At 38.0% G+C, this 20,072-nt stretch overlaps 4 protein-coding genes across 5 annotated transcripts; 2 read left to right on the forward strand and 2 right to left on the reverse strand.

Annotated features, from left to right (window-relative positions):
- The first annotated feature begins 3,730 nt into the window (after positions 1-3,730).
- Positions 3,731-5,811, forward strand: LOC6650414 (succinate-semialdehyde dehydrogenase [NADP(+)] GabD). Its single transcript, XM_002073946.4, has 2 exons — positions 3,731-4,262; positions 4,409-5,811. The coding sequence occupies exons 1-2, from the start codon at positions 3,984-3,986 to the stop codon at positions 5,642-5,644; spliced, it is 1,515 nt and encodes a 504-aa protein (XP_002073982.1). The 5' UTR covers positions 3,731-3,983; the 3' UTR covers positions 5,645-5,811.
- A 114-nt stretch (positions 5,812-5,925) lies between these two features.
- Positions 5,926-19,629, forward strand: LOC6650415 (nuclear protein localization protein 4 homolog). Of its 2 annotated transcripts, none has more exons than XM_015176771.3 (8): positions 5,926-5,999; positions 7,218-7,451; positions 7,509-7,684; positions 7,750-8,278; positions 8,336-8,534; positions 8,599-8,759; positions 18,880-19,295; positions 19,361-19,629. In XM_015176771.3, the coding sequence occupies exons 1-8, from the start codon at positions 5,979-5,981 to the stop codon at positions 19,524-19,526; spliced, it is 1,902 nt and encodes a 633-aa protein (XP_015032257.1). In that variant the 5' UTR covers positions 5,926-5,978; the 3' UTR covers positions 19,527-19,629. The 2 variants fall into 2 exon arrangements, with proteins under 2 accessions (XP_015032257.1, XP_002073983.1); XM_002073947.4 differs by lacking the exon at positions 5,926-5,999 and adding an exon at positions 6,894-7,130.
- Positions 9,590-12,517, reverse strand: LOC6650416. Its single transcript, XM_023180882.2, has 2 exons — positions 12,323-12,517; positions 9,590-12,097 (listed from the first exon to the last, which is right to left on the reverse strand). Exons 1-2 carry the CDS (start codon positions 12,346-12,348, stop codon positions 9,877-9,879), a joined length of 2,247 nt encoding a protein of 748 aa, XP_023036650.1. The 5' UTR covers positions 12,349-12,517; the 3' UTR covers positions 9,590-9,876.
- Positions 16,469-17,098, reverse strand: LOC6650417 (hybrid signal transduction histidine kinase L). The gene has a single exon (XM_023180883.2). It carries the CDS (start codon positions 16,981-16,983, stop codon positions 16,519-16,521), a length of 465 nt encoding a protein of 154 aa, XP_023036651.1. The 5' UTR covers positions 16,984-17,098; the 3' UTR covers positions 16,469-16,518.
- Positions 19,630-20,072: the final 443 nt, after the last annotated feature.

Below are 20,072 nucleotides of genomic sequence, written 5' to 3' on the forward strand. Positions count from 1 at the left end.
TACAAGGCAAAAGGAATACGCAGTTAAGATTTCTTCTGGGTATTGACTGATGGGGAGAGGGGAGTAACTAGGATTGTGCGTAGCAAGGATAAGCAGAGAGATGACAATCGAAAATAGAGAATGCGTAATTATTATTTTTTCGTCTTGGGGTTGCGCGGTTTTTCCTCGGTCTATAGAAATTGAGCTCGAGGACAAGAACTCACAGTGAATGAAGGTATGTTACCCAGGTAGGAGGAATGAGGACGGCTGCATGCCAGGACATGATTGTCTAAAGTGAAAGAAAGTGGAACACACACACACACACCGAGAAAGAGACACACACATTCCCAAACAAGAGGGGTGAAATTATGAAATAATAATCAAGTAAGCACATAATAATAATGCCATAACCTTGAGGCAAAGTAAACAATAATTTAAAAAAAAACTAGGGCTAGGCCAATGCCTAGGGAGTGGTGGATAGCTATCCATATCCTGATCACCGATCACGTGTTGCTTCAACAAAAGCCAGAGACGGGATGCTTGGGTTGAGCTAATCTGCTGACGCATTCGATGTTCGGGACATTTGTTAAATTGCTGGCAGCTGTGACTTAAGGGCAGCTGCTGGAATAACTTTGTCGATTTTCAAGTCCTCGTTTCTTGTCGTTAAACACACGTGCCAAGGTGAGTCAGCAGCAAAAGCTGTGGCCAAAGCTATTATCCTTTTTAAGAAGTAAACACATTTTGCAGGCATCTTAACCCATTGAAGTATTGACGATCTATAGATCTAGTCCCCAAGACAAACGTGAAGTAAATAAATTAAAAAATGTATAAAATTATCAATATTCATGTTAAATTTTTTAATATCTGATGAATTCTAGACTCTAACTGAGCCAGAATCTTAGTTTGATCGTTTAATATTATTAAATGCCATTAAAAACTTGGCAACACAGTTTTGGCACCATTTTTGGAAACTTTTCAGTTGAGTTTTCTAGAGTTAAATGACAATATATAGTTCATTAATTGGGAAGAAAGTTTAGACATGGCTTTAGAAAAACTTAAAAAAAATTTACGAAATTAGAGACTCGCAAAGCTGAGGTTTTAAATAACATTTTGTTGGCTCAAATTAAAATCTTTATATCAACATGATCTTGTTATTTCGAAGTTTACCAAACTCATAAGGTAATAATTGGTATATTGTTAATTTTAGAATAATATGTTAGTATTTTTTATTGTAAGAATTGTTTCATTTGTTAAATGATAAAAAGACAAGGCTAATTTGTTTATATTTTGACCCCTTAGTGTCACATGGGTTAAGTTAAAAAAGAGGTTTAAAGGATGAAGAGGAGCAGCAGCTGCAGTGCCATGCCTTGATCATGACATTTATCTGTGCGGTTGGTTGGCCAGGAATGGAAGCAGAAGCCATCAACCATCAGCCTATCACTACAGGACAATTGGATGTGGACAGGCAACCAGTTTGCGCCCTAAGCTTCGAGTCCTTTTCTTTTGGCTGTTGCTGGTGTTGTTGTTCCTGTGTCGAGTCCTTTCAAGAAAGCTGCCAAACAACAGATGTGTTTTTATTTCATCTTGTTTCGTTTTGTGTTATTTGAAATTTTTTCTCTGCATGCCGCAACGTAGAGAACGTGTTTCCGAACATGATTTATGGCTCGGCTACTACTCCTCAGTTCCTCCAGCTTAGAGACACCAGAGGGAGACAGAGACACGGGGAGAGAGAGAGAGAGAGAGCAAAAGAAAAAGAAAGAGCCAAGATCATTGTTAACCATTGACCAGCTGCCGACAACTCAGAACTGAAGCAAACCCAAAAACCCAAACCCAAAACCAACCGAGGGCAGGGCGTCGTCGTCTTAGATCCAGGAGAAACAGAACCGGTCCCATATCTTTTGCTTTTGTGTCGTTTTTATGGCGTGTTATGATTTCGTATTACAATTAGGCCGGCACAAAAGGCACGTTGTCAATTGTTTGCCATCTATGAGGGAAATATATATAATAAAATAGATATGCGGAACGACAGGGGGCAACGGGGCAAGGGCAGGATCAACATAAAGTAAATTCCTTTTTCTTTTTTTTGTCGAAGCATTAAACTTGTCAAAATTGTGCAGTTAAGTAGACATTAGTTGCCTTTTTTTCGAGTGCTGACCACTTTATTAGGCCTGCGTTCCTCCCTCCAGGTGCTTATTGCGTACATATCTCCACAAACGAATCTCCATCAGAATTGGAACACCTCCCGGCAGCACTTTAGACAAATAACTTACACACCTATCGACAGACAGCAGCAGCAGCAGCAGTTCATTCCTGTCTTCCAGACGCATTTTCAATTAGTTTTAAATCAGAACTAATTGAATTCATTTATGATGATCGGCAGGAGCTTCGGCATCGGCAATCGCCATCGCCATCGACAGCGTCATCGCCATCTAGGCAATCTTATCTAAAACAGTTATGACGTCCAGCTCCAGCTTCAGTTCCTGTTCCCTAGCTTGGGCATGTTTTGGCATTGCCAGCCGAAAATTTATTGACAAAAATTTGCAACACAGATTGCTGAAGATGCAGAAGCAAAAGCCTGCATGACCAGTAGCCCAGTCGCCATCGGCATCCAAAAGCATGTAAGCGAAAATCTATGATATGAGCTCCCTCTACTGTCCATAAATAAATGGAGCACACGACTCAATGGCAGCAACGGCTTATGCAAAAAAAAAAATAAAACTATAGAAATATGAATAAAAAAAATGAAGCTGAATTCTAAAAGACAGGCGAAAGGCAATGCCTAGAACAAGTGGCGCTGCCTCTTAATACCAAGAAGTTAAAAAAAAAAAAACTGCAAGCAGACACAACTTTAATGGCTATAAGGAAGTTCATTCGACATTTGTGACTTTTTATTATCTCGAAAAGGAAATTATTTATTCGTCTAGATCATATTTACTCTGGTTGTAATAAGCGTGTGTTCAATAGCTGGTTATTTATCTCTTTAATATTCATGGTGATCCTCCCCCTTTAAACTAATCACCCTAAAGAAAAATCCTTGAAGCTTTTCTTATATATCTGGCGATTTGTTTTAGTTATGTGGTTTTCCCAAACTCCATTGCTTTTCTAGATATCTAAAAAATAAACAAAAAATCCTGTTGAATACTTAATTCACTTAAAACATGCAAAATATTTAGAAATATTTCAAATCCTGACATATAAAAGAAATCTTTTTATTGTTTTATTTTCAATTGCCTTCAGTTTAAATTCAAATATTGCCGCCAAGACTGATTGACGAAATCGTTATCGTTCAATGTCGATTAATTTCGATGATAAGTTATTGTTATCGCCCTTAAGTAAAAATTCTTGAGGGTAGAGTATTCATCAGGAAGTTTGACTATTTGAGGCAATTATTATTATTAATATTATTATTTATTATTATTATCATTTAGTACAATGACTATTTTTTAGGCGACAACTTCAGACATGCCCTGGCTGCGATTTGAAGATTGCTTAGCCTCTTTTGTTATTATCTTACCATGTAATTAGGTAATTGCTTATTTAGTTTCTTAACTAAATATTGAGTGTCAGGTTCTTCTTCGTCTGCCATATGTCGGCCCAACAAAAAAATATTACTCCAAATATGTGGTGTGGTACGCGTGTGTGTGGGAAACGGAAGAGTATCCAGCAGTCACTAATGGACGCAGCTACGTAGTTCTCCTGATTGTTACGTATTTATTTACGTGCGTGTGGGTCTTTACGTATTTGCAGGGATGGTGGAGGCGTAACGGGTACTTTATTAAAATCAATTAAAATCAATCAAACGGCACCAAGCCAATTCTTGAGGAAAATACTTGACGCGGAACAGGTGATAACGAATTCAGCTGTGTCAGTGATAACAGCTTTTGCGAAATCATTGAAAAGGAGGCATAGCATCAACATTGGAAAATTACGCGCGGCTTAAAAGGGATAAGAATTTTAGCGGTGTCATTTGTGAGATAAGGATTTTGAGAATACTATAAAACAAAATGTGGCGAACGGTGCGACTCAGTGCACAAATAACCATGTCCAGCATAAGGAACTTTTCCGCCTTAGTGCAAAACAAGGCACTCATAAATGGCAGTTGGGTGGACTCCAGCACCTGCGCCACATTCGACGTTAAGAATCCAGCCAGCGGGGAGGTGATTACAAGCGTTCCCGACATGACTGTGGAGGATGCACAAAAGGCTATCAAAGCGGCCAAAGATGCCTTTGAGTCCAAAGAGTGGCGCTCATTGACAGGCAAGGATAGATCCAATTTGCTTAAGGTGAGAGAGACTTCAAATTTAAAGCGAGGGCTGTTTTCTTTTTTTGCTGAAATAAATACCCTATCATCATGTTAGACTAACAAAACAGTGCTCGTACTCTTCTTTATCTATATATATGAATATAAACATACAAATATTTTTTTCAGAAATGGCACAAACTAATCGAGCAACACACAGAAGAGATAGCTGAGATAATGACCGCCGAATCCGGCAAACCAATCGCCGAGTCCAAAGGCGAAATTATCTATGGCAATTCGTTTGTTGAGTGGTTCGCCGAGGAGGCTCGACGCATATACGGCGAAGTGATACCCAGTGCTGTGAATAATCGTGAGATTATTGTGATGAAACAGCCCATTGGAGTGGCTGCATTGATTACGCCATGGAATTTCCCTTTGGCCATGGTAACACGCAAGGCGGCATCTGCTTTGGCCGCAGGATGCACTGTGGTGGTGAAGCCATCTGAAGATACCCCACTGACTGCATTGGCAGTGGCCAAATTGGCTGAGGATGCTGGCATTCCGAAGGGTGTTATCAATGTGGTGACCACTGCTAAAGCAGCCCCCATTGGCGATCTCCTGTGCAAGAGTCCTGATGTACGAGGCATCTCCTTTACGGGCTCCACAGAAGTAGGAAAACTTCTGTTTCGCAACTCTGCCGATGGAATCAAACGAGTGGGCCTTGAGCTGGGCGGAAATGCTCCATTTATTGTCTTCGATTCGGCAAACATTGAAAAGGCCATAGATGGGGCAATGGCATCCAAATTCCGTAATTGTGGACAGACATGTGTGTCGGCGAATCGTTTCTTTGTCCAGGAAGGCGTCTACGATAAATTCGTTAGCCAATTGAAGCAGCGTGTTGAATCCTTGAAGATTGGCAACGGCAAGTCGTGTGATGTACAAATTGGACCACTGATCAATGAGATGCAGTTCAATAAGGTCAGCGGATTCGTCGAGGATGCACGCAGCAAGAATGCCAACATTGTTACCGGAGGCAAAGGGTTATCCTCTTTGGGTTCCCTCTTCTATGCTCCCACAATTGTTACAGATGTTCCACCCACGGCTAAAATCTATACCGAGGAGGTGTTTGGACCCGTTGCCTCCATTATCAAATTTAAAGACGAAGCGGAGGCTGTGCAAAAAGCCAATGATACGCGTCGGGGCTTGGCTGGCTATTTCTACAGCGAGAATTTGCAACAAGTATTCCGAGTGGCCAAGCGTTTGGAAGTAGGTATGGTTGGAGTAAATGAGGGCATCATCTCAGCGGCCGAGGCTCCATTTGGCGGCGTCAAAGAGTCGGGAGTCGGTCGTGAAGGTTCACATCATGGAATCGATGAATATGTGGACATTAAATATATTTGCATGGGCAATCTCAAATACGATTGAATAGCACCTAAGATTAGCCCAATGCCGCAATTGCTTTCCTTGCAAGTCTTCCACTAGTTAAAGTAAAAAGTATATTTATGTTGTTTGTTGTTTAATATGTAAAAAAAAAGTCAGTCACGCGCTGCTTTAGAATAATAAATGTGCACAAATATTAAAAGCAGTTTAAATTTGGCGCCTACTTTTGATTGTGGTAGTTTACAAAATCGATAAAAGTCGATAATTATCGTGTGTAATATTCCCATCACTAATTCTTGTTTCTTCTGATGGATTTTTCGGAATAACAACATCTGGCAACATTAGCGCTGTGCAAGTAAGACACATAATTATAGCCGCAATGCCCATGTCTGATAAAATTGTAAGTAATTTGTTAATAATAGTGAAATGTGTTAATCTGTGAAACGCGTAGTAAGCCCAAGACGTTGCCCAGTGTGTGTGTAATGGGGCCATTTGTGTATGTTAATTGATCGAGTTGAAAAGCCGGCAACAAACTTTCACGTCCCATGTTGTTGTTGTTTCTATAGTAGGACAGACCACTGTCTATTTGGGGTCTATTTCAGCTAATATAATGAGTTTGTGGTAATGTTTTTTACCATTTGATAATCAGACATCAACAATAAAGAGCCACGGAACGATATGTTGCCAAAGGCAACCCAAACAAGAGAGCCAAAAGGCGGAAAACAAAATAGAAATTCAGCAATGACTTGTAGATTTTTGTGAAGAGACAGAGCGAGAGCGAGGGCGGGAAAGCAGCGAGAGAGCAAACGTACTTATAGATGAGAGCGTGTTCGTGAAAATCGGAATATTTACAAGAGTCGGGAGCAGGGTAAGAAAAGAGGGGTCTGAAAACTGAACCGTTATCAATGGATGCACCGATTAGTCAAAGATGCTAATAGGAAAATGTGCCCTATAACTGCGTGACATGTCCATTTTCCTGTTGGATTTTGTCCTGGACTCTTTGTTTCAAAAAAAGTAAACAATCTTGCATTGATTATGTCTGTGTCATGTTTTTGGAATTCAAACTGATATGCAATTTTCTAAGATTATTTATTTATTACATGCATACATTTATTCTGCCTAATGCTCCAACCCTAAAAAAGAGAGGTTATACTGCGATGGAATCATTAGTTGTCTTCCTTCTCAATTTGGCACAAATTCTAATTACAATTAATGTAATTGTATTTTGCTTATTTTTTAAGCGTTGCCAAAAACGTGGGTTTTTTGTTTTCAAATTTACAGTCAATTTTGTGTCCTCATGTGGTACAGTTGGAAACGCTAAATCTCTTACCAACATCAAGCCTTTACGGCTTTTAAATAGCTAGCTTATTCTAAGCTACGCTAAAAACATCCAACATCCTTATAAGCAGCACAAACAACATCCAAGATTATGGCCAGCGCTCCATTGCTGCTAGAGAACATCATTTACAAGAAGCGCAATTATGTATTTGCCTTTGTGCGCCATCGTCTCTTTGTGTTATGCAAACAATCGGTAGAAATAAATACACATATACATATTTGTTTATATTTAATTGTAAATAACACTTAATAAATGTACATTTTATTATTTATTTCTCAGCTTGTACGCGTTCAATCTGCGGAGGGCATAAAACGTATTGAGATCTCGCCAAAATCCAATCTGAAGCAGCTGTATGATAGCGTGCAGACAACTCTAAGAGTTGATGGTTTTGGCCTCTTTAAAGACCGCACTTTTCTCACAGAACTCCATGCCAATGGGTCTCAATTGGTGGGCACAACATTGAAACATGGCGATATGATCTACTTAAAACAAATGGCTGGCACGTCAACACGCGTGAGTGCATTTCTAGAAACTTCCAAACCAATTAATATAAACCATTCTCTATTGCAGCGAACTAGTACCACGGTTTTGGAGAATCCGGCATTCAGTAAGGCTGTATCCATTGATGATCACAGTAATAGCAGTAGCTCTGCCGCCCGTCCATCACAGGAAGTCGTCGAGGATGCGGTCGATCAACTGTTGGCCAAAGCAGATGGTAGCATCAAGCGGGAACGGGATACTAAGCTGTAAGTCTTTAAAATATGTGGTATTAGGAAAGATTTTAGTTGGGATTATCGTTTCGATTTTGCAGTTGTCATCATAATGCCAATGGACGTTGTGTTCACTGCTCAGCATTGGAACCATACGATGAATCTTATCTAAAAGAGCACAATATCAAACACTTGTCATTTCATTCGTATATACGAAAACAAACATCGGGCATGAGTCAGGGGAAATATTTCGTATTCGATGACATCAATTGCCGTATTCGTCCCGGTTGCCGTGAGCATCCGCCATGGCCCAAAGGAATCTGTTCCAAATGCCAGCCATCGGCTATAACGCTAAATCGTCAAACCTATCGACATGTGGATAATGTCATGTTTGAGAATACCAAAATTGTGGAACGTTTTCTAAATTATTGGCGGACCACAGGACACCAACGTATGGGCTATTTGTATGGCACTTATGAACAGCATACAGACGTACCGCTTGGCATAAGAGCCAGAGTTGCTGCTATTTATGAACCGCCACAGGAATCGTCACGAGATTCGCTTAATATATTGCCGGATGAGGGGTCTGCCGATGTAGAAGCTGTGGCAGCTGCTTTAGGGCTGAAAAAAGTAAGATATATTAAATTCCATCTGTGATACTTGCTAAATGATTTGTATTGATTGCAGATTGGTTGGATTTTCACGGATCTAATAACGGCCGATGCCACCGTTGGCACTGTAAAACAAATTCGTGGCATTGATACCCATTTTCTGACCGCCCAGGAATGCATAACGGCTGGTGAGCTTCAAAATCGTCATCCCAATCCATGCAAATATGCCACAAATGGCGTTTTTGGATCAAAATTTGTGACTATTTGTGTAACAGGTGAGTACTTTTCTCTCATAGCAATATGGATTAATCTATTGCAATTGGAATTTATATTGTGCAGGCGATCAAACGAAACAAGTTCATATGGAAGGTTATGCTGTCTCTGCTCAATGCATGGCTCTGGTCCGTGATAATTGCCTTTTACCCACCAAGGATGCTCCCGAATTAGGCTATGTACGTGAATCGACGGACAAACAATATGTTCCAGATGTTTTCTATAAGGTAAGTAGCAGTTTTTTTTTTTTTTCTTGGCTTAGTGCCAACATTTATTGAAATCTCATCACATTTAATACAGATAAATTGTAAATAGACATGAATATGCAACATGGTTAATTTTAGACAAATATATATATATAGACACTAATTATTGGAATTTAATTCACAATCTGTTTGACATTAAGATTTTTAATATCAACTAAATTTTAAATCATGTGATCTCTATTTCTAGTCATTCAAATTTCTTTAACCCACTTTCGACCAACTTAAAGTTCAATCTATGCTTGCTTCTTAAAACGATTTAATGTCACAGTTTATCCAATTAGGGTTAATTAATAAATGGGTTGGTTGAATTTAAGAGTTAGGTTAAATATTTCTGTTTTTGGGTTATTTTTTTCTTCTATTTTGTACTAATTTATATCATTGTTTTGATATATTAGTTACTTGTGTAAATATTGACGAAAGTTTTATGGTATATAATATATTTTGGTATCTTATATGCACATAAATATTAATTTTAATATTAATTTCACCTCTTTTTTCACTTTGTTGTTGTAGTTTGTTTGATCTTAAAAGGGCTTCCGCTTAATTTAAGAGTTACACAGTATAGTATAGATTTTGAGTATAGATTTTTAGTTTCCTTAGCTTTCAGCAGGATTTAGAAAAGAATTTTAGATTTATGTCTAAGTTTCTTAACCTATTTTATTCTCCAGGTAACTTGTAGCGCCATTTTAACACTGAATTAAAACAGTGTCAAAACAAAAAAAAAAAACAACAACAAACAGAACATACTAATTATTGTTCTAAGGGTTAACCAAAATAAAGAGTTTCTTAAATACTGATCTCATATAATATGTATTAGAAATTATAATTTGGATTACATTTGGACGTTTGTTTCATTTTGTTGTTTGTTAGGTATAATTAATTTGTAATTTTTTCTTTTGGTTGTTGTAGAGTATATAAATTATGTTTCTCCAAAAATAAACAGCCTCCAAAAAGGTGGTGTAAAAAAAGTCTATCAAAAAGTTCTCAAGAAACGGGTGAGAAATGCAAGAAATTTTGACTCAGTACAATTAATTTAGATTTAACATGTATGTTTTTCGCTCTATTTGACGACAAAGATTCACTGCGGTCGATATATTCCACAATTTTTGATAATAGATCGTACCACTGGGCGTCCATGGGCATCTCCGGTTGCGGCAAGTCGTTCAACCAATTCGATTCCAGATATAACGCGACCAAATATGGCCGTAAATGGACAATATTCATTTAGGATCAAACGAAATTGACTTCCCACAAAACTGTTGTTATCGTATACCCTATGTCCACGTCGCATGCCAACTGCCCCACGCTGTGGTGCCAATTGTGTGTTGTCCGGCAAAAAGAATTGATCTTCCACGAGAGCAGCATGACCTCCGCGTCCATTGTGCCATTCAAAATCGCCCGTGCTAATACCCTTATTGGACCAGGCCTGAAATATGGAACAACCTCGGTAGCCATAGCCACGTTCATGTAGAATGAGTTTATGGAAATTCTCGGCCATGCGTGGAGCCACATCGTTTCGCACCTCAATCAAAATGCGTCCAGCAGGATTTCTAGCGATTTCTATATCTAAAAAGTATATAGGAAAGCGTTGAGCAGTAGTAGGATTTGAAGGGATAGAGGGAAGGATGGTCAGATTTTCGATGGCTGAAGCAGTAGCCTCATCATCAGAAACCTCAACATCAGCAACATCAGCAACAGCAGCAGGAGCAACAAGGGTCGAGTTGGGGGTTTCTTCTTCAGCCTGTGGGTTTGGGTCCAGAACGGTATTCAATGACTGTTGGACAAAAAAACCCCAATAGGGTGATGTCAAAACTTCATATGGAATGCTGCCTCGCTGTGGCAATTGCTGATCCAAGTTTAAGCAATTATAACTGTTATCCTCGAACAATTGAGCTGCTGGATTCGTGCAAGTAGACGAGGATGTTGTAGAAGCACATGGACTGCCTCGGCCGTTGCTGCTTCCGCCACTGCCATGCGATATCTGATCTGTATTGAAGTCCTCCCAATATGTATAGTAACGTGTGTGCTGTTGCAATTGACGCTCAATGTATTGTTGCTCCTGCGCCATTTGACGCATAGCCTCGCGTTCTCGTTGACGTTGGTTGAAGTTTGGCAGGACCACAGCCTGACGATATTGAGGAACTAGTTCCGTATTCATTCGATTGATTCGTGTAGTTGGTGGTGTAAATTGGGATTGCAATTCCTTCCAATACGAGTAGATGCAATAATTCGTCAAGACCAGAGCCGGCGGCGGTTCAACGCCCAAGGTTATGTCATTCATTTGGTTTTGTGGTTGTCGCAATTCCAAAACGCGTTGATTCAGTTGCTTAAAATCCAATATGTCCAAGCCATTGTCATAGAGCAAAGCCTTTAGTTGGCATTGAAATTGTATTTCATTTAATTGATCTTGAAATGTTGCCTTCTGTTCATTCAGTTGTCTCAAAAGCCGTAACATTTCCGTGGTACCCAGCTGAGCATCGCCAACTACGAGATCACGTTCCGTTCTCTGACGCCAGCCACGCATCTGGCAGGCAATAAGAGTCGGCTTATGCTCCAGAATCTCACGCTTAATATGCAACTGCACCAGGGAGCAAGTCTCGCAAAGTTGATGCCAGATACTTATCTCACGGGTGGCAAACTGGTTTGTCTTATCGCATATTTTGTCAATTTTGGCCAACTCATTGGAGAAGAGTTGCCGCAACAGTTCATCAAAGTCCAATTGACGAGTGAGACGATGCCCAGTATGATATTGCAACTCTGCACACGCTCGACATATAATAATCTGGCAATTGTGACACCAAATCGTATGGGGCATAGCATGGATGGGGCAATGTTCACTGCCGCTTCGCATTAGGAAATTCTCAACAGAGACCTCATCTATCCAATTGGTGGGCCGCGAATTACTGTCTCTGCGCCCGCTACTTACTCTTAGAGATCTCCTCCCACTGCTGGAGGGCTGACTACTACGACTAGACGGCGGCTGAGACGTCCTCTCTTCAGCGGCGGTATTGTTCATCAGCATGGCTCTGCCCAATTTGAGGGCTGGCATTTGTGCCAATAGAAACATCAAAGACTCCGGTTGTTGCCCCATTCTAGAGTGTTTCTCACAGATTGGACAGATCACATGATCCATCGATTGAGTTCTCACCAATCTCCCCTCAGTGCAATCAACACAAAACACATGTTTGCACTCCAACATTTTGGGCAATAAACGCAACAAGTCATAGTCCCGTCCACACAGGCTGCAGCTCAGCAGCGTCTTTAGCTCTTGGGGCGTATCCATTTCGTCTAGCTCGGGACTATCAAAAAGAAATAATAGAAATTTTATTATAAGTAAATATTCAGCGAGTGGGCAAACAACTGAAAATTGGAATGGAAACTCAAAGTAATTAGATGAGACAGAGAGAGAGAGAATGAAAACAAAAACCAAATATTGCCTTTTCAACTAACTTTCACGACAAATCAAACAGATTCTAATACCTTAATAAGCGAGTTCCTCAAACCATAAATAGTTTTAAAATTACCTCGTTATATTTAAATCCGCTTCCATTGCAAAAATATGTACACAACTGCCAACTTTAAAAAACACAATCCGTTTAAGAAATAATTTTTCTTGGTAAGAATAATAAAAAAAAAAACAAAAATCGGTTGCTGCTACACTTCTCAATATTATTCTCTAGAATCGTTTGCTTTTCTTTTAAAGTAGAATGTCTACCAATTGTGACATTTTTCTCAATCGCATTCTATCTCTCAGTCCTTTTTGTTTGTCTCATTCAAGTCAAAGGTGTGTCCATGACAGCCGGATCTAAGGAAGCTAGAAAGTACACATCAAACATCAACAAGGGCATTTCAGTCTACAAAAATAAACATTGAAGCTGAATTTAAATTACACAGGCAAAGGACATTTATCTATTGGGCCAAAAAATCACACACTTTGAACGTAAAGGGAAAACAATAAATAATGTTCTAGTTCTTTGTCGATTTTAATCCATGATCTTGTGCTTGTTGGTCCTTTTAAGCAATTCAAACAAAATTAAAGATGTTTCACAAGACTAGAAGTTGGTATATCTTTTGAATTTACTTGGCCATGACCAGAAATGTCAGAAAAACAAATGACTAAATTTTAATTCATATTAGAGTTTTTTGTAAGCCATTTGCTTCCTTTTGTAGTATGTTCTTTAATGCGTTGCGTTTTCGTGTTGTTTTATGCAAATGTTTTGGGAATTATTCAATTTTGGCAGCAATTATCTGAAAACTTTATGCATGCTCTTGCAAATGGAAATTCTGTGGCACAGCCAAAAAAAGCTTAAAATACACACACATATACACACATACATGTGTCCTTGTTGCAATGCAGCACCCATTTCAAGTTTTGTGTCTATTTTTAAAAATGAGAGATATTTTCAGAAGATATTACTTCATATAATTTGTGTTTTATTTAAAATTTATAAGTGACTTTATGATTGCGAGGTTATAAGATTTTCAATGATAAGATTTCTGGGTGAATATTGAATTTTCCAAACATAAATTCAGATTTATGTCTGTGATTTTTGAGTCAGCTGTTTTGTTTTGTTTGAGCTTGTTATACCAATTCGATTTTCAATTTTTCATTAACTTTTCGTTTACTGGAGATAATAAATTATCAGATTGTAGGCAGTCAGCATTATTTAACCCACACAGATGCCGTGCCTCCCACACACACACACACATACACATAACCACAAATGCGCCTACATCGAACCACACATAAACACGCACACGCATACACACCTGTGAAATTTACCAAATGCCATTGCATACATTTGGGATTACCTTTTGCTTTTGTCGGCATTTTGATTTGGTTTGTTTCTTTGTTTAATTGTTGCGTACATGCCTGCATATTAATTAGCAGGACATTTTCATCTACATCTACACTGACATAGGTCAGATAACACATATTTAACAAGTTATCTAGAAACTTGTTGCACGTGCCCCACGCAGTAATTGCAAAGCGCAAATAAGCTCTGATAATTATCTTTCAACAGTGTGGAAACTTTTGATTGATATGAAATGTGCTGCGGAAGCTCCTGTATATTTCCGTTTATATCTTCTCAACCAACCTCTAATCCTTCTTAGTGTTGTTAGCTCTAGTTTTCCTAGTTCCTAGGACACTTGATGGAATTCAATCTCTTGAATGTGCAATGCAAAGATGACTAACATCATTGACATGGCTTATATTTTTTTTTAAAGCGCAAATCATTAGCACAAAAAAAGGATAAAAAGTGGATTTACAGCATGGGCCACTTGTTGAATGTACAAACGATGATAGCTAACCGGGCTATGGTATTTTTGTTTATGATTTTTCTCGAATTCGATTTTTTAAATGAATAGAAACTTTTATTCTTAAATACTTAATCAAATCTGTAGCCATTCAGCTAATAAAATATGTATCTGTCTACTGAGTCATGGTGACGTTGATCTCGTCCTTTGCTTGATATACAAAAAGATGACCTACTTTTGCTTAACTTTCAATGTCCTTGCTGCAGGGAACAGTTATTGCTGGGACTTATTTTATGAGTGAAGCAATAAAACCACAAATTTATTAACCATGTGTCTCATCTCACGAGACCATGCAAACAAATTGGGGAAAAATAAAATATATTTGAATTACTATGGAAAAGTGCAACGAATCTTTGGCCCGAAACCGCAAAACCAAAATAGTTATCTCCTGTATGTGACAACTTTCGTTGAAGGCAAAATTATAGTTTTAATTAACTCCGCAAAACACACACACACACACATCACACTCTCCCCACCTGGAGAGAGAGACAGAGAGTTAGCCGGTTTGGCAAAAATATTAACAGAAATGCTAATCAAGACAAACATCCCTTCAAATTTAAATGACATAACGAATTCATCCGTCTTGTAAAATCTGCAATATTTTTGACATATTGAAATTTAATTTGCATTATTTGTTGGTGTAGTCAAGCAGCTTTAAGCCAGGCATCAATCATAAAAGGCAAACTGCCCGCAAAAGTATGCTAATTATTTTACACTTCACGCATCCAACTGATCACCTTTTACTGTAGGGTATACAGCTCTTTTATAAGCACTTGGGTTGATTTTTAAAAGTATATAAAATCGAATTATAGATAAAATATCAAAGCACATATTTTGTTTTTTCAATTTCTTTAACACTGGGAAGATAAACTGTGTTGAAAAACAATAATGGGAACAAATAGGAAATTGCTTCCGTGAAAAACATTAAAACTTTAAAAACCAAACGTAAAACAGAATCAAATAAATCTCACTATGTGCTGGTAGATTTGTTTTGTAAAAATTCTAGATGTGTGTCTTAAATTTTGTATAAGACTAAAAAATAGACCTCTACGACTTAATAGAAAAAATAGACCTCTACGACTTAATAGAATAATCAAGTATTTGTTAAATATTAAAGACCCAAGCTGCACATATGTGCACTTTTTTTTTAATTGGTCTTTTAGCCACATAGCCTCATTTTCCTTAGTAAAGCTTAAGAATATGAAGGTATTTCTAAAAGGTGCGGGCGCAAGTGGTGGAGAGTGATCCAGGTGTTTTGGATGCGGAATTTTAAGAGAATAGTCGTCAGTTTTTGTTTTTTTTCTAAATTGCACAAAAATGTATAGATCCGATTTGAATCATTTTAAGGTTAAATGGAAGCTGGCCAGTTCCAACGGTAATTTGGAAAAACTTCAATGATAAATAACCCGATTTCTGCATTCACGGAGAAGCATATAAGAAAACAAGGTCGGCTATTTAAAGCGGTGAGGAATCATATACAGTTGCTAGCAGCTACAGAGATCCGCCAAGAAAAACAGTAGAATCACTCATTTGTAAGACACATCTTCCGTATGAAAATGGAAGCTTAGATCCATTGAATTGATCCATTTGAGCCTAGCGAAATACATTAAAAAGCAATTGTCGAATTTTATGGCCGATGTAAGCAAGTTGCCTGCTTTAAGTGTCTATATTACAAATGATGATGCTAAAATGGGCTAATTTTAGGAACATTTTCTAGATATTTTTTCATAAATCTTAACCTTTTAATTAAAAAAAGTATCAAACATCGCAACGATTGTATAAAAAGTACTATGTATGACGTAATTTAGCATACTTATTTGGGCAAAATACGATTTTCCGAAAGTGAGGGCGAAAAACATTTGCAAAATATATTTATTACTTTACGAAGTACAATGAGAGAAAAAATTAATGTTAAAACTGTTTTTTTTTTTAAATGCTCACAAAATGGCTGCACACCCCATAGTGACCTTTAAAGAAGTGAAATTTTTGTTTTCACGGGAATTTTGCTACTACATCATTAATTATTTTTTTTTTTTAAATGAATTCAGCACCATTTGCATTTTAATTTGCAGTTGACATTGACATTCAAATGGGTTAGTCAGTTAGTGTGCAAGAAATTTAGATTTTCTAGTCAAGCACAGAAATGGCAACAGTTCACAAAACATTTATTTGTTTTATTGAAATGAATTTGATTTCACATTTGCTAGACCCCCACACAAAAGTACTTAGTATAAAATTCTTACCGTTTCTTATTGTAATTCGAAAAACGTTTCACTTAATACTCTTAAGTTTTTGTTTGTTTAATTTATGAATTATTGTTTTTTTTTGATTTTGTTTGTTTATTTGTTTTTCTTTGTGTCTCTTTTTTATTATTTTTATTTTTATTTTGTTCAGCTGTGCTCTAGTTTAACTCTTTTTGCTCTCTCTGTGTGCATTTGCATGAGGTAAAAGCTTTCAATATTTTACTTTCACTTTTTGGACTGATTTTCTTTTTATTGTTATTGAGGGGCTTTTGTTTTTGTTCTTTCTTCTTGTCGTCGACACCAATATTATCCACTTGGTGCTGGTGTTGGTGCTGGTGCTGGTTCTGATGATGAATATGGTGATGGAGATGATGATGCTCCTCGTCTACTTGCTCCAACTCCATTTGCATTTGCAATTGGAATTGCTGCTTTTGCTGACGCGTTTTAAATGCTGCATGGCTAATCTGCCAGCTGTTTGTTTTGGCCAACGTTGAGGAGCGTGGGAACGGTTTAATATGCTGCTGCTGATAGTTGGGCGACGCACTGGCCATGGCCGCTGCATGCTCGGAGCCAGCAGCTGATGTTGAAGCTAACGTGGATGATGCGACTGCCGTCCAAAACATTGTGATTTGAGTTATTTAAAATACTGCAAGTACTGCTATTGCTACTGCAACTATAATGATGATTTCCACTTGTTTGATGCTTGAAATTAACTAATGTTTTTCTTCGGCTAACCATGGTTTTTTTTTTTTTTTTTGTTTTTTGTTATTGCCTACAGTTTGATTTTCGATTAAATTATATTTTGAAAATGAAATTCAAGCGCGTGCTGCGTAGCCTTTTCGAGTTCCGTGTTGCAAATGCAACCTGAGGCCAAAGCGACTCAGGCTTTTTATACGCATCCTGCAAGAGAGTGAGACAGAGAGCATTTGTACATTGCATGGAGCTTTTTTAGAAAGCTTTTACTCTCTTTAGCTAGTTAACTAGCAATGTCAATGTCGGAGAATTCCCTTCTAGCAGTTCTATTTACGTTTGGTTGAAAGGAAATTTGATAACCACAAATTGCGGTTCCGCAAATAGGCCCCAAAGAAGTTAATTTACGAACGGAACAGCGAAAATCACACAGAATTTATAGACAAGTTGAACAAGTTTAAGGTTCTAGAATCCTTTTTCTGTATTATTTTAAGTTAAACCTTTCCTTACTCCAATAAAGATTTTACATAAATCTAATAATCTTTGTTAATGTTTTAAGGAACCATTTGTCTTTGCTTAAGTTAAGTTATACCCTTGCGAAAAGGGTATATAAATATTGATCAAAAGTGTTCAAGGCATAGAAGGAAGCATCCCTGACCCTTTAAAGTATATATATTCTTGATTATTAACGTGATCGTAATTTAAGTTACTATTTGACAGCTTGATATGTATTTTAAATGCTCCAAATTTACATAGTTACATGTGCCGGCGTAAAATTGCCTAAATCGACGCGGCCTAAGTTAGCCCCGGCCCTCTGATGTTTTTTACTTTCAAGAGCCTATTATACATATGATATACCTACCATATTTCGACATTTGCTAAGTCAATTTGTACCATAATTGTAATTGTAAGAGCTTATATAGCTTTTACAAAGATTTCATTATACCTTACCTCTCTTAAAATATATATATTTTGGTGAATTTTGCTTCAAATGAACAAACATTTATCTATATAAGGTTCACATATCCTTTGATGTTATATTACCTGGAAAACATAAGCCATTAAGGCATCGCATCACATTCAGTGGTGTGTCGGTTGCCATGCCTTTAGTCCTTTTTGATATTCTTTTGGTCGCACAATGCACTTAATTGCACGTTGTTTATTATGTTTGTGCAAGCCATTGATTAAGTTCAACAGGTTGCCGCCCTAAAACCAAACGGATTTTATGAAACCGTGTGGCTGTCGCCCCCACATCCATTTTGTGACTCACAAAAACCCCTTTGTATTAAAAGGGACACTCGAAAAGTTTTAAGGGATTGAAATTGAATTATTTTAGCCAATTGTTGACTGCGTCAATGAAAGTCAAGCTATATATTTTTATCAGGTAATTTGATTATGCGAGGAGTAGCCTATCGTTGGCTGTGTGCGCTTTTATGGCTGACCAGAATTCAATTATTTGGCACAGACAAAGTTGCCTAATGCAAGCGGCGCATCCTTGCTGGCCATTGCACAAACCAAAGAGCGCGCACAGTATAACCATATCGCGCGCTCATATTTGTTTTGTGTGTGTGCCTTAATCCCCCGTGCGAAATACTCTTTATTGTTCGAGACTATTGGTGACGTAGGCAAGATAGAAACTGGGTGACTTTGACCTAGTAACCGTGACATCCATATTCCGTCAGAACCCCTGCGCACCCCCAATGACAAATGTCTGTCTGATGGCTTAAAGAAGGCCAAACAAAGAATTAAATGTTTGTCTGTGCTTTATTTGTGTTGGTTAAGAATGAAATTAATGACAATATATACATTTAATTTTGATTTGTTTGCAGGAGAAAGACCAATACGGCAATGAGGTACAGCGTCTGGGACGTCCGCTGCCCGTAGAGTATCTTCTGGTGGATGTGCCCGCCTCAACGCCGCTGCAGCCGCAATACACTTTCACCAAGTACGACCAGCGTCAACCATTCCCTGTTGAGAATCGCTACATCGATGGCCATCTGCAGGATTTTAATGCCCTGAGCAATTATCTATCCGCCTGGGGCGATGAAGAGTTCCTCGAAGCTATTTCGGACTTCCATTTGCTGATCTTTTTGTACAAAATGGACATGTTGCCACTGCGCCAGCACATGGCTCCCCTTATGGAGGCAGTGCGCACTAAGAATCCAAATCAGGCGGCCGAATTCAAGGGTACAGAAGTCTGGAAACTACTGGAGTCCCTGATCCAGGCCAGCTCTGGCAGCACTGGGTACGTACTGGTTGGCCCTCAATCCATCTAAACTCTAAATTTAACAAATATTTATATTCTTGCAGTGGTACAACCAATTATTCCAGTGACATTGGACCGACTGCCAATGCTGGTGGCTCATCTGGCTCAGAAGCCATGGATCTGGATGCAAATACCTGGACATGTAATCACTGCACCTTCATCAATCGCGGCGAACTTACTTCCTGTGAAATATGCTCATTGCCCAGATAAGAGAGTCAAACGAGCGGGGGGAATCACAGCTAAGCAAAAGATAGATATATATACATATATAAATAAATAAACCATTCAAAATTCTGGTGTGAACGAAACTAAAGATTCAATCATAACACTAAATATAACGAACAGCATCAGCAGCAGCAGCAGCGCGACACTCGTTCGATAGCTTCAATAGGAAATATGTCGAGCGTTCTCTACATAAGATGAGTACATGTGAACACATTGTGTAAGAATTTTATAAAATAAACAAAAAAAAAAAAACAAAACAAAAGAAAAAAATAATAATTTATTTTTAAATAAATTAAAAATTGTTGAGTATACAAAAGGCAGCAGAGACATTTGTGTTTTAATGCTACAAGAAAAATACATTTCTTTTTTAAAGTCAATTTATGTATCTAGAAAAACTAAAGCAACCCTATTCAAAATCAAATTTATTCCGCCTATACTCCCAGTATACATCTTTTCTTGGAATGTCCTTGACGATCTTTTACGAATCACTTCAGAAAAAGTATCATATCGCATAGATCCTTTTTCAAAAGG

This window comes from Drosophila willistoni, chromosome 3R (assembly GCF_018902025.1).
Source record: "Drosophila willistoni isolate 14030-0811.24 chromosome 3R, UCI_dwil_1.1, whole genome shotgun sequence".
Classification (NCBI taxonomy): Eukaryota; Metazoa; Arthropoda; class Insecta; order Diptera; family Drosophilidae; genus Drosophila; species Drosophila willistoni.

Bases quoted from the DNA above. Each gene is read 5' to 3' on its own strand.
- LOC6650414 (XM_002073946.4), top strand. From the start codon at position 3,984: ATGTGGCGAACGGTGCGACTCAGTGCACAAATAACCATGTCCAGCATA. The intron at 4,263-4,408 runs GTGAGAGAGACT...TATTTTTTTCAG, and splicing joins ATAGATCCAATTTGCTTAAG to AAATGGCACAAACTAATCGA.
- LOC6650415 (XM_002073947.4), top strand. From the start codon at position 7,029: ATGGCCAGCGCTCCATTGCTGCTAGAGAACATCATTTACAAGAAGCGC. The intron at 7,685-7,749 runs GTAAGTCTTTAA...TCGATTTTGCAG, and splicing joins CGGGAACGGGATACTAAGCT to TTGTCATCATAATGCCAATG. The intron at 8,279-8,335 runs GTAAGATATATT...TATTGATTGCAG, and splicing joins CTGCTTTAGGGCTGAAAAAA to ATTGGTTGGATTTTCACGGA.
- LOC6650416 (XM_023180882.2), bottom strand. From the start codon at position 12,348: ATGGAAGCGGATTTAAATATAACGAG. The intron at 12,098-12,322 runs GTAATTTTAAAA...TCTTTTTGATAG, and splicing joins GCGGATTTAAATATAACGAG to TCCCGAGCTAGACGAAATGG.
- LOC6650417 (XM_023180883.2), bottom strand. From the start codon at position 16,983: ATGTTTTGGACGGCAGTCGCATCATCCACGTTAGCTTCAACATCAGCT.